Here is a 14,289-nt window from a genome sequence, read left to right as displayed (position 1 = left end):
CCCAGGAGTACACATTTTTGAAAGTCAATCAATATTCACCAGTTTTAAAAATAAAAAACAAAAGCCATCTCAAAAACAAACAGTAGAAAAAGGCCAGTTTGTGTGGTTCAGTGATTGAACTTTGACCAGTGAACTAGGAGATCATGGTTCCATTCCGATCAGGGCACATCAATCCCCAGTGTGGGGTGTGCAGGAGGCAGCTGATCAATGATTCTCTCTCTCATCATTAATGTTTCTGTCACGCTCTCCCTCTCTCTTCCTCTCTCTGAAATCAATAAAAACCAAATTTTAAAAAAGAAAGAAAAAAAAAACAGTAGAAAGAACATTTGACAAATTTCAGGTCATTCTTTTTTTAAATAATTTTTTCAATTACAGTCAACATACAATATTATATTAGTTTCAGTTGTCCAACATAGTGTTTAGGCATTTATATATAACTTCTGAAGTGATCACTCTGATAAGTCTAGTAATTATCTAACACCATATGTAGTTATTACAATATTATTGACTATATTCCCTGTGCTGTCCTTTACATCCCTGTGACTTCAACTATCATTCTTTTTTAAAAAATATATTTTTATTTTTTTCAGAGAGGAAGGGAGAGGGAGATAGAAACATCAATGTTGAGAGAGAATCATTGATCGCCTGCCTCCTGCATGCCCCCTACTGGGGATTGATGCTCTTGATCACAATCGAACCCAGGACGACCCTTCTGTCTGTAGGCCAACGCTCTATCCACTGAGCCAACCCAGCTAGGGCTCAACTATCATTCTTTTTTCTTTTTTTTTTTAATATATTTTATTGATTTTTTACAGAGAGGAAGGGAGAGAGATAGAGAGCTAGAAACATCGATGAGAGAGAAACATCGATCAGCTGCCTCTTGCACATCTCCTACTGGGGATGTGCCCGCAACCCAGGTACATGCCCTTGACCGGAATCGAACCCGGGACCCTTCAGTCTGCAGGCCGATGCTCTATCCACTGAGCCAAACCGGTTTTGGCAAACTATCATTCTTGATTAAAAAGCAATTTTTTTTTCAGCTTCATTGATGAATTCTACCAAATGTCTGCTTAAAGAAGAGTTAATGCCAAATATTCTCAAACTATTTCAGAAAATTAAAGAGAAGGGAACACTTTAAAATTCATTTCATGAGGCCAGCATTACTCTCATACCAGGGCCAGACAAAGGATACTATTAGAAAAGCAAATTACAAACCAATATCTATTGAACATAGCAAAAATTCTCAACAAAAAAAACTAGCCCATTAAAAGAATTATATACCATGATGATTAAATGTATTTTTTTTTTTTGCCTGGGATGCAAGAATGTTTAAATGTATGTAAATCAATAAACACAATACACCTCGTTAACAGAATGAGGACTAAAACTCTTGGTCATCTCAATAGATGTAAAAAAGCATTTGACAAAAAATGTAATATACTTTCATGACAAAAACTAACTGTACACTTTAATTTTGTCAATTATACCTCAATAGAGCTGACAAAAAAAGGAATTCATCTGTATGTATTGCATTGCCTTATATGTTTTGGGGAAATAAAAAGAATTGGAGGATGGTTCCTGCCTAAATAAGTTTTAATTTTTATAGTTTTAATCTTTCACATTTTTAATATATTTTATTTGAATTACATGTATATTTCAGTAGAATAGTATAAATAAATGTAGTGTTTAGATTTAGACACTGCCTATGTCTTCTAATTTTCGTAATTTCAACATTGAAGTAAGGCTTGGCTTGATGATAGAGATTTTTTTTTAATTGGGGAATTTCTTGAACTCTGTATGTATGTTGTCCAGAAATGTATGTTGTCCAGAAATGAGAGAAAGAGGTACTACAGAGAAAAGCTGGAAAGGAAAAGTTTGGGTCCATGGATGCAGCTTTTGCAGGAAAATTTGAATTGCTCCTTTCTTTTTCTCTTTTTAACTCTTAGTTGGGTAGTGACAAAGAGTGAACTCAGGCTCTAACAATGTGTGAGTTGGGTGTTAAAATCTAAAATACCAGTTTCCAATCAGAATTTAAAAACATATATGGTCACAAGAAAGTGATTATTCCGGGGGGGATGGGGAGGGGCTGAGGGGGTAGGCTTAAAGGAACTTAAAGAAGGTTAGGAGGAGGATGTTACTTTTTATTTTGTATTAGTAGAGAAGCTTTTAAAGTAAAAAGCTGTAAATGTATGTTTAGTCTTATTTCTTGTTAACACTTTCTTAGAAACTAACTCATTCAAAATTTATTATATGTATTTAATATTATTTACTTAACCTATCTATTAACTTCTGTTACATTTTCAGAACTGAAGGCAGAAGCAAGTCTGATGGACCAGATGAGTAGTTGTGATAGTAGTTCATCAGATTCTAAAAGTTCATCATCTTCAAGCAGTGAGGGTAGTTCCAGTGACTCAGAAGATGAAGAGTACAGACCCTCTCCATCTGATCCAGGGAATTATATCTCTGGAGATCCTACCATGTCTGCCATGCCACAATGCAGGATTCCTGATGTAGATGCTGTTCATAATAGATATCATAACAACAGTGGCCTTCTGATGAATACTTTAAGTAAGTATACATAAGCATGAGTAATTAGAAAAGTAAAAATTCACAGTGAAGCCATACCAATTATGATGTAAAATTTGTATAAGGAGAAAGACTCCTGTTTTATTCAGTTGATGATATTAATCATTACCTTCTTATTGAATTACTCATTTTCTTTAGACTCTGTTACATAATGTCTTATTGACTTTTCTCCTATCTTTCTAGATACTTTTCTCTGTCTCCTTTGCTGGCTTATTATCTTCTACTCAGTCATTAGAGCTGGAGTTCTTCAAGACTTAATCCTAGGTCCTTTTTCTTCTATACTCTTTCCTTGCATAATCTCCATACTTGTGGTGCAGTCAGTGGATAACTTCTAAATTTACATCTTTGACCCAGACCTCTGAGCTCTTGATGCATAAATCCAACATCATCTTTTAGTAAAAGGCATTTAAAATTCACTTTGTCCAAAACCAACTTATAATATTTTTTTTTACCAACTTATAGTGTTTAGCTGAGCTTATTTTCTAAACAAGCTCAGCCAAATAAAAGATAGGATTCCTCTAATTAGGCAAACTAGAAGCCTGATTGTATTCAAGACTTGATTTCCTCTCTTTTTTAAAACAATTTTACTTTATTATTATTATTATATATTTTTATTGATTTCAGAAAGGAAGAGAGAGGGAGAGAGAGAGCTAGAAACATCAATGAGTAGAGAGAATCATTGATTGGATGCCTCCTGCACGTCCCCTACTGGGGATCAAGCCTGCATGTGCCCTTGACCAGAATTGATTCCTCTCTTTCTTTACAGTATAGTCAGTCCTTAACCAAGTTCTGTTTATTTTACCTCCTTAATATTTCTCAAATTCATTTATTTCTCTGCATCTTTACCTGTTAGGGTTTGGCTGGTGACATGGGCTGTGAAAAAATTCACAACTAAAAGAGGAGATGCAGAGAGGAAGTTTATTTTACTTTCCAAGAGAGGCCAAGTATTGCTAGTCAATACAGGCAGGGAAGAAAGGGTGGCCTGCTCTTTTAAGCAGTGGCTGTTGCTAAGCGACAAGGAAGGAAGAGGGCTTGGGTTCAAATGGGGCAGATACCAGGGGGGTTGTCTTGAAAAGTTATAGTTTGTTTGCTTTCCAGGAGATAGTCTGGCAAATGTTCTAAGGAGGTGTATTATCAGTATATTTTCCAAGCCTGTATAACATGCTTAGAGCAAAATTTACAAAAAGTTCAAAAGGGGGAGGCTTGGGTTTGAAAGGGAGGAGGAAAGGCACTTTCTACTAACTAGAGACTCCTGGATGTGAATTATCCCTGAGTTATGAAAACAGCAGGGAGGAGAGGGGGATGCGAGAATGAAGCCTTGAGAGTAGCTTATCTTGACCCTCAGCTTGAACAGAAGAGCTGTTTGAATCAAAGGAGCCACCAATCTTGGGGTTTAGTTGCTAGGTGCTTTTCATAATTAGGAAAGGCTGCAGCAAATAAAAGGAGAGACCTCTTTCTGTCCTTACACTACCGCTATTACTTTAGTTAAATACTAGAGGCCTGGTCCACAACATTTGTGCACTGGGTGGTGGGGGGGTCCCTCAGCCCAACCTGTGCCCTCTCACAGTTCGGGATCCCTCAGGGGATGTCCAACTGCCAGCTTAGGCCCGCTCCCCCAGGCCTAAGCCGGCAGTCGGACATCCCCCGAGGGGTCCTTAGCGCTAATGCAGAGGCAAGAGAGGCTCCTGCCACCGCCACTGCACTCACCAGTGGTGAGCCCAGCTTCTGGCTGAGCAGTGCTCCCCCTATGGGAGCACACTGACCACCAGGGGGCAGCTCCTGTGTTGAGCATCTTCCTCCTGGTGGTCAGTGTGCATCATAGTGACGGGTCATTCCATTGGATGGCTTTGTCTGGACCATCCAGTTTAATTAGTATATTATGCTTTTATTATTATAAATTATTATAGATACCATTATTTCCTGCTTTAACTATGTAGTGACTTTCTAATTGGTTCACCCCATTCTATTTAAACCCATTTTTTATCTATTGTGTACATTGCAACTATATTGATCTTTTCATAATTAAACTATGATTTGTCGCCTCTTCTGCTTTAAACTTTTTAATAGCTTGTAATTCTTTTAGGATAGCAACAAAACACCTTAACATAATGATCTTTCTCTTTGTATTATAGCAACATTTGCCTTCTTTTGTCATTATACTTAAACCCTTTCTCCATATCAGGACCCTTTAAATGCTGTCCATTCATCCAGAAATACTTCCTGCTTTTCATGTAGTTAACTTTTTCCCCTCTGGGTTACAATTCAAAGTTTTCTTTATCAAGAAAGCCTCCTTGACCTTCCTGATAGGGTCAGATCCCTCTTTTTTTAGACCTTCAGAGTAATATCTTTTTTATATCAGATTTCATAGTTATCAATTTATATTTTTTTGTGTGATTTGTTCTATTCCAAAGTATAAGCTCCAGGAGGACAGCAATCTTCTTTATTTTTTCTTATCATTGAATGCTAGCACCTAGCACAGTACCTGATATATAGTAGATGCCAAGGAAAGGCATGCAGGTTGATACTCTCTGGGGGAGAATGGGATTTTATGTTTAAAACTACTCTCACTGTGTAAATTAATAATGATAAAGTAAGTATCTAGGAAAGACTGACTAGCTCTAGCCTAGTAGCAGAATTAAACAAGAAAAGAGCCAAGTCTAGGTGGTGAAGAGAGTAAAACTATGCATTAATTAGGGCCCAGGAAAGGTCTTTTGAACTTCCAGTTATTTATGTCTTTAAAGCTATTACTCCTAACTTGAGAGGTAAAATTGGAGCATCTGATTTCTTGAATGGCCAAATAATGACAAGGGGGTTTAATTCACTAGGAGGATAAACAATTATTAAGTGGTATACCCATAATAATATATCTTTACCACATATGTTCATATATATTAAAATATGTAGTTATTTATGTGTATATACATATAAAACAAAAATTGACATAAGAGAAATTGACATAAGACAAGTGTTTATCATAGCAGAATATTAACACATCTGTAATCAAGCAGACAAAATTTAGTAAAGACATACAAAATCTTTCAACAACATAATTAACATACCTATTCTAATAGTAAATATAGAATCCTACAATCCAAAACTGCGAAGTGGGCCTTTGGTTTAGATATATGTAAAACATTTATAGAAATTAATTCCTACTATATTAAGGAAATAACACATTTCAAAGAATTCATATTTTATTGATTATTTTATATGATTATACTACAATAAAAATATAAATAATTAATAAAAATTAATTCTAAATACATGCTTAGAAACTTCAAAGCACATGCCTAATAACTTACATGTTAAATGGAAGCTACATGAAATTATAAAATATTTATAATTAAGCAGAATCAAAAATAGTATATCTTAGCAATTTTGGAATGCAGCCAACATGTACTTAAAAGGAAATGTTGTATGGCCTCACAAAAATTTTTTAATTGAAAATAAATGAGTAAAAGTTTCACTTGGAGGAACTAGAAAAATTATAACATCTTAAAGGAAGCAGAAGAAAGTAATATAGATTAGATTTTAAAGTAGTGTAATGGGAAAAAAAGAAACATTAGAGGATAAACAAAACCAGAAGTAATTTCTTTGAAAACTAATAAAAAAGACCAACCTCTAACAAGGGCTTATGAAGAAAAAGAGAAAAGGCACAAAATAAACAATATTAGTAATGAAAAAGTGGTTAAAATTATAGCTATGCTATGCTTTTGTTTTCTGAGTTATGAGAATTATATGAAAAATTTAACCCAGTAAATTTGGCATAGAAGTAGATGATTTTCTAGAAAAAGTATAATTTACCAAATCTGACTCAAAGAGAAATGGAAAGCCTGAAGAAACTAATGTCTCTTTATCTTCTACCCTATTTCCAAATTCCCAAGGTACTGGAAAACTAAAGATAGTTTCACAAATAATTCTTTTACAACCTTTTCAGAGTATAGAAAAGTAGGGAAAGTGATCCAATTCTTTTATAATTCTAGAATAATTTCAATATAAAAACTGTACAGACAAAAAGCAATGTGGATTAGTTTCACTTAATAACATGGATGCAAAATTACCAAATAAGATATTAGCGAATTGAATGACCAATGTACTTGAAACAAGCAAAGCTAAATCATGACCAAATGAGGGTTATCACACAAATGTAGGAAGTGTTCAGTAGCTGAAATAGTATCAATATAATTCACCCCATTAACAGGTTATAGGAGTAAAGCCATATGATCATTTCAGCAAATTTGAATTTAACAAAATTCAATATTAATTTTAAAACTTTTACCAAAGGTTAAATATAAAGGAATTTCTTTAACTTCATAAAAATTAACTATTAAAAAAAACACCTAAACATCTATAATAATAAAAGCATAATATGCTAATTAGACCAGACAGCCGAACGCCCGTCCTTGTGGATGTCCTTCCGTCCAAGGGCAGGCAGCCACTGTGGCCAGCAGCAGTGGCGGCAGCGGGGTGATGGGGTGGTGCCTTCCCGATAGGCCTGGTCGCCTCCCACAGAGGGAGGCCAGCTGTGGCTTAAGTCCGTTCCCCCATGGAGAGCGGGCCTAAGCTGTCAGTAGGACACCCCCTGAGGGCTCCCAGACTATGAGAGGGGGCAGGCCGGGCTGAGGAACCCCCCACTCCAGTGCACAAATTTTCATGCACCAGGCCTCTAGTTATGGTAATAAAGACTAGAAGCATTCTCTCTTGTTCACTAAAGTCAGGAGAAGACAAGGAGGACTAATATTATGATTTCTATTCAACATTTTACTGAAGGCTCTAGAAAATGCAATAAAAAATAAAAGAAATGAGATATAAGAATTGGAAACAATAAATAAAATTCTCATTTAATAGACAGTGTAATTTCCTACATAGAAAATCCAAGAGAATCAGCAAACTATAGAAATAATAAAAGAATTGGAAAGATTGTGAATACAAAAATTACATGCAAAAGTCAGTAGTGATTTGTTATACCAATAGTAACCACTTGGGATTTTTTTCTCAATATATTTTATCCAAACTGGAGGTTTCCTAATAAGAGAAAATAAACTCTCCCTACTGTTACTGAAATCATCTCATTTTTCAACCTTATCAAACCTAGTACCCTCTTTTATAACAGATATTTTTAATCTCCCTTACTGTCTTAAAATTATTAATTTAATATATTAAGACAAAATGAAAATAATTTATATAAATTAACATATATCCACTCTAAAAAGCTGTGGTACATTTATATTATGGAATACTATGTAGCAGTAAAAAAAGAAGAATCTCTTACCCTTTGAGACAGCATGGAGGGACCTGGAGAGTATCATGCCAAGTGAAATAAGTAAATCAGAGAATGATAAGTATAATATGATCTCACTCAATTGTGGAATCTAGTTAACAAAATAAACTGAGGAATGGAGTGGGTCCAGAGACACAGAAGCATGGAACAGAGTACATGGAACAGAGTGCGGAATCTTGGAGGGAAGGCAGGGGAGGCTGGGTGGGTGGGAGGTAATCAACCAAGGACCTTGTATGCATATATGCGTGGCTCGTGGACACAGACAATGGGGTGGTGAGAACCTGGGGGGGGTGGGCTGGAGAGGGTCAATGGTGGGAAAAAAGGGACGGACATATGTAATGCTTTCAACAATAAAGAATTATTTACAAATAAAATTATATATATCAACTCTGTATTGAGGTGCTGTATTGCTGACCCAAATACAATGGGCAGCATTGAGATCACTATTGTGTTTTCCCAAATTATTAAAAAAGAAAATCTTTCTATGCTTCTAAGAAAAACAAAAGTAAAGTATTCTCTCAGTTTACATGATAGCTACATCCTCGTAAGTGAATTTTAAATCTGTGCAAAAGAATACTTTTAGTTTATAAAAATGTAATTTGGTTATGGCCTTAAAATTATAAACATTTCTTCCAAGTACATGAATATCCCACTGGACTTTCAAGTGTTACAGAATGTAGAAGAGATCTTTATTGTACAAGACTGGCCCCAGCATTGCAAAACATTTAACATCCCTAAATTATTCTCCTACTGAATGCCACTAGCAATTTGCAAATCACCTGCATAAGCAACCCCTCATGTAAATTTCTGTAACATCTCTTAGGGGGCAGTATTGGTTTCATTAAAAACCATTGGTTTAGGTGTCTGAATGCATTTGCTATGGGAAACTATTTTTCCCCAAGTTATAATTACCATTTTGATTAAAAATATTGCCTGTACTAAACATCTCATATTCAAAGACTAATCTCATATCTTCAAAACTGACCATTTTAACAACATGGTAATATAACCTCTATAGCATGAAGTCTAGTAAGAAAAGTAGAATTCAGGATGTTTGGGTTTGTGTCACTTGAGAAATGCCTGTTACAGGTATCATATCAAGTTTAACATTCTTATGCCATTCAATAGTTGTATAGTAATTAGTGGAAAAATTTTTTGTTGTTGCTAATCCTCACCCGAGGATATTTTTCCACTGCTTTTTAGAGAGAGTGGAAGGGAGAGGGAGAGAGAGAAACATCGAGGTGAAAGACACACATCAATTGGTTGCCTCCCGCACTTGCTCTGATCAGGGCTGGGGATTGAGCCAGCAACTGAGGTACATGCCCTTAACCAGAATCAAACCCAGGATCCTTGGTCCATGGGCTGATGCTTTAAACACTGAGCCAAACTAGCTAAGGCAGTAAGTGGAAGTTTAAGTATTGAAAATGAGAAAATGGACATGGGAACCAGATGCACACAAGAAGCTTTAGCAGATTTCTTTATCAAATGATGTAATCAGTTCTGGAGTTCAGGTAATGGACTGAGATGTCTTACAATAACTTGTATATTGCATAAAAACTACCCTTTTTCCCAGTTTTTTTATTTCAAGAAAAACGATTTTAGATATAATAATGTTACATGCAAGAAACCTTAATATTTCAAGAAAAATGATCTTAAATATAATGTTACATGCAATAAACAATATCTCAAGAAAAATCATTTTAAATATGATGTTACATGCCATAAACACCAATTATTCAAGAAAATGGTCTTACCTATAATATTATATGCAATAAACATTAATATTTCAAGAATAAAAGAATTTTAAGTATAATAATATCACCAAAATTGTATTAACATAGTATGATATCATAAAAGTTGTAGGAAATATTAAAAATCTGCAAATAACAGGATTACTTCTATTATATTCTAGAATATTTTTCCCCTCTGGCTCTATTTTTGTTCATCAGTTTATGTTGTTCATTATGTTCCACAAATGAGTGAGATCATATGATATTTATCTTTCTCCAACTGGCTTATTTCGCTTAGCATGATGCTTTTAAAGTCTATTTTGTCGGATATGAGTATTGCTACTCCAGCTTTTTTTTGTTTCTTTTCCATTTGCATGGAAAAATTTTTTCTATCCCTTCACTTTCATCTTGCGTGTGTCTTTTGTTTTGAGGTGGGTCTCTTGTAGACAGCGTATAGTTGGGTAATGTTTTTGTATCCATTCAGCTACCCTACACCTTTTGATTGGAGCATTTAATCCATTTACATTTAGGGTTATTATTGAGAGGTACTTATTTATAGCCATTTTAATTCAGTATGGCTAGGTTTCTCTCTGTTTCTTCTCAGCAATCCCTTACAGCTATCCCTTTAGCATTTCTTGTAATGCTGGCTTAGTGGTGATGAACTCCTTTAGGCTTTTTTTTTTTCTTTTTTATCCGGGAAGCTCTTTATTTAACCATCTATTTTGAATGATAGCCTTGCTGGATATAGTAATCTTGGTCTCAGATCCTTGCTTTCCATTACCTTGAGTATTTCATGCCATTCCCTCTGGCCTGAGTTTCTGATGAGAAATCAAGTGTCAACCTTATGGGAATTCCTTCGTAGGTAACAGTTTTCTTTTCTCTTGCTGCCTTTAAGATTCTCTCTGTGTCTTTAATTTTTGGCATTTTAATTATGATGTGCCTGGCCATCGGTCAGTTTAATAGACAGTGTAATTTGGGTTCTTCTTGTTTGGGGTTCTGTGCCTCCTGAACTTGTGTGACTTTTTCCTTTACCAGGTTAGGGAAGTTTTCTACCATTATTTCTTCAAATACCTTCTCTATTCCTTTCTCCTTTCTGCCTCTTCAGGCACACCTGCTATTCTAATGTTACCTTTCACATTGTCTCACAGCTCTCATAAGCTGTCCTCCTGTTTTTTAATTGCTTTTTCTTTTTGGTTCCCTAATTGAATGATATTTTCAGCTGTCTTCTAATTCACTGATTCAATCCTCAGCTTCCCCTAATCTGCTGTGTATTCCTTCCAATGTGTTCATTTGTGTTATGTCATTCTTTATCTCAGACTGTTCTTTTTTCGTAGTTACTATATCTTTTTTCATGCTGTTGAGCATTTTTAACATCATTGCTCTGAATTCTGTTTCAGATAAATTTCTTATCTCTGCTTCATTTATCTCTTCTTCTGGAGAATTCTCTAGTTCTTTCATTTGGGGGTTGTTTTGTTGTTTCCTCATTTTGGTTGTCTGTTTGGGTTTGTGACTATGTTTTAGGTAGATCCTCTATACCTCTCAATCTCTAGTGCAGGATAGTGTAGAAGGTTGTTTCTTACTAATTGGGTCAGGCAAAGACTCAAAGCCTCTAGAGACCTCTATCTACAGCAGTGGTTCTCAACCTTGGCTGTACATTAGAATCACCTGGGAATCTTTATAAAATCCTGATTTCTGGGCCTCATCCTCCAGAAATTCTGTTTCTTTGTTATGGGGTGGGGCCACAACATTAGTAACAAAGAAACAGAATTTCCGGAGGATGAGGTCCAGAAATCAGGATTTTTAAAAGATTCCCAGGTGATTCTAATGTGCAGCCAAGGTTGAGAACCACTGGTCTACAGACTAATAAGATTTTGACTTGAATTGCCCCCAGGCAATCATCCTCAGGTGTGGTGAGAGTTTTTTTCAACTGGGTGGGGCAGTTGCTTCTGCCTGGAGGCTAATTGTTATTTTTAATCTCTTAAGTGGCCTCAGGGCAAGGTGTTTTCCAGTAGTGTGTCTTCCCCCCCAAGTCAGGCAGATGTCTATGTGGGAAGGATGTCTCCTGCTGTGTGAGGGAATGACTCAGCCCAGGAAACCTGGGATGTCTGCCTTCTGAGCTCTGTCCTCTGAGTCCCCAGTCCTGGGTTCTGCTCTCACAGCTCTATTCCACTTCACCCTCCCTCTGCCAGAGCACAAGGTGGGTGGCTCTACAGGGAGTTTTTGTGCATTGGCCCTTTAAGAGGGTGCCTGAACTTTCAGCTGCCACTCCTTGGCAGAGAGCACTCCACTGCTTTTCACAGCCAGATGTTATGTGGATATCTTCCTCAGTTTGGTGCTCTCTGCTGGGGAGCCCCAGCTTTGGGATTAGATCCCAGAGTTCTCAGTGGCACCCCTCTTTCCCCCACAGCTGATATATCTCTCCGGGACTTCAGTTGCCGTCTGTGGGTGCCAGGTCAGCCCTTTCGCGCCTCCGCCCCTCCTACCAGTCTCTGTGCTGTCTCCACCTTTGGTCCTTGGGTATCAGTGTTCTCTCCTGTGAGTTTTCCATTGATTATTCAGGAAGCCTTTCTGTATTCCAGTTGTAATTCCAGCTTGTTCCTGGGAGCATGTCTGTGCAGCATCCTCCTACTCTGTCGCCATTTTTAATCTCATAAAATCTACTCTTAAACTGTGTATTAACTTTGAAACATGCCAGCTTTTGTTGATTGTGGAGGAGTTAAAAAATATGAGAATATTTTTAACCATTTTAATTTACCACCCAAATGATTTTGTCCAATTCCATAATTTCAGATAAACCCCTGCAGTCAGTGACTCCCAAATCTTTATTCCAATGAATTCCCATATCAAACAAAATTCAAAGTTTTTACCATGACCTAAAAAACAACTGATATCTTTTTGGCCTCATTTCTTATCATTCTCCTCATTCATTTCACTCCAGCCACAGTGGCCTTTTCATAGTCAGAGAACACAACATGCATGCTTCTGCCTTGGGGCATTTGTATGTGCTGTTCCCTGAGCCTGGGCAGTTACCCATCTCCATATTTTGCTGACTTTATTTTTAAATCTTGATCTCCAGTCAAATGTCACTCCTCAAGGAGGCCTCCCCAACTACCCTGTATAAAGTAGCATCTCTCATCTCTCCATACTCATTTTTATTTATTTATTTTACGTATATATATATATATTTCAGAGAGGAAGGGAGAGAGAGATAGAAATACAAATGATGAGAGAGAATCATTGATTAGCTGTTTCCTGCACACCCCACACTGAGGATAGAGCTGGCAACCCAAGCATGTGCCCCGACCAGGAATCCAACCATGACCTCCTGGTCCATAGGTCAACACTCAACCACTGAGCCATGCTGGCCAGGTTCCATACCCATCTTTATATTTTCATAGTATTTATACCTACTTGGCATTATATTATATATTTGTTTATTTTTTTTACTGTCTGTTTTCTCCACTGGAATGTAAGTTTCATGACTTTAATCACATGGATGAATTACAAAAGGAATCAATGATGAGTTACCCTTAAACACTATGTAAATATTTTGACAACATTTTGAGTAAGAAGTTATATAATTTTTTCACTTCCAAATGATATGGTCTGATCTTCTAAATTATATTTTCTCTCATTTCCTGATGTAGTTAAACCAGTGATATAAAAAGAAGGGTGATGTTGGTATGTAAAAGAATACTAATATAGAAGCCAGATGATACTAAAACTATGCTGAAGATTGATGGTGTATTTTTTCTTTAGAGATAGTATTATTTAAGTTACTAATGATATGATTAAATTGTAGGATCAACAATATGATTATTAATGACAAAATGTTGCCTAAATAGGACCACTTGGATTACTTTTTGTATAATATTTGTTGTCAAAAAAATAAATATATTAAATATAAATATTTCATTATTACAGTTTTGCTATTTTTTATTTTAGGAAACGATTTGCAGCTGAGTGATTCAGGAAGTGATACTGATGATTGAAGAAACATTCAGCTATAAATATAAAATTTACAAGACATATGACAATATATTTTATACTAAGAAAAAAAATTCCTAAGACTGAGGAAAATGTACTTTAAGTGGTAAAAGAAATTAAATTTGATTCAGAATTTTCTATTGATGTTACATTTTTTAACCTTTTATGAGAACCTGCATTTCCATGTGTTTTCATTTAATCCTAAAAGTTTTTTGAAGTTTTTTAAAAGAATTTTCTTTTAATTCCACTTGCTCTTTTTTTAAAATATATTTTTATTGATTTCAGAGAGGAAGGGAGAGGGAGAGAGAGATAGAAACATCAACGATAGAGAGAATCATTGATTGGCTGCCTCCTGCACGCCCCACACTGGGGATTGAGCCCACAACCCCGGGAATCAAACCGGTGACCTCTTGGTCCTGGGTCATTGCTGAACTGCTGAGCCACACCTAGCTGGGCACTTTTTTGAAGTTTTACAGATGAGAAAAAAGACTCAGAGGTTAGTAACTTGCCCACATATTATTAGTTAACAAGTGGCAGATCAGGTGTTGTAGTGTTCAAGTTCAGTGCTCTGTTTTACCAGATTGCTATCTCCAATTGTGAAATGTCAAAGCTATGGATTTATAATAAATTCTGTGATTTTAATTATATCTTTGAGCCTTTTCTATCTCGTATTCCATTAATTTTTGTTGAAAATCTATTAGTCCT

The 14,289-nt window shown here is 35.9% G+C and overlaps 1 protein-coding gene across 3 annotated transcripts in view; it reads left to right on the top strand.

Moving 5' to 3' along the window:
- EAF2 (ELL associated factor 2) overlaps nucleotides 1-13,922 on the top strand; it is a 45,936-nt gene extending 32,014 nt beyond the window's left edge. For 2 of the 3 annotated variants that reach the window (XM_059687702.1, XM_059687701.1), the window contains 2 exons: nucleotides 2,305-2,568; nucleotides 13,543-13,922. In XM_059687702.1, coding sequence (XP_059543685.1) covers nucleotides 2,305-2,568; nucleotides 13,543-13,589 — 311 coding nt within the window. In that variant the 3' untranslated portion in view covers nucleotides 13,590-13,922. The remainder of the gene's footprint in view (nucleotides 1-2,304; nucleotides 2,569-13,542) is intronic. The other variant, XM_059687700.1, reaches the window with a different exon arrangement.
- Nucleotides 13,923-14,289: the final 367 nt, after the last annotated feature.

The sequence above is a fragment of the Myotis daubentonii genome, chromosome 3, assembly GCF_963259705.1.
Source record: "Myotis daubentonii chromosome 3, mMyoDau2.1, whole genome shotgun sequence".
In the NCBI taxonomy this organism is placed as follows: domain Eukaryota; kingdom Metazoa; phylum Chordata; class Mammalia; order Chiroptera; family Vespertilionidae; genus Myotis; species Myotis daubentonii.
The sequence above is the reverse complement of the archived record's forward strand: the minus strand, read 5'-3'. Positions and strand labels throughout refer to the sequence as shown.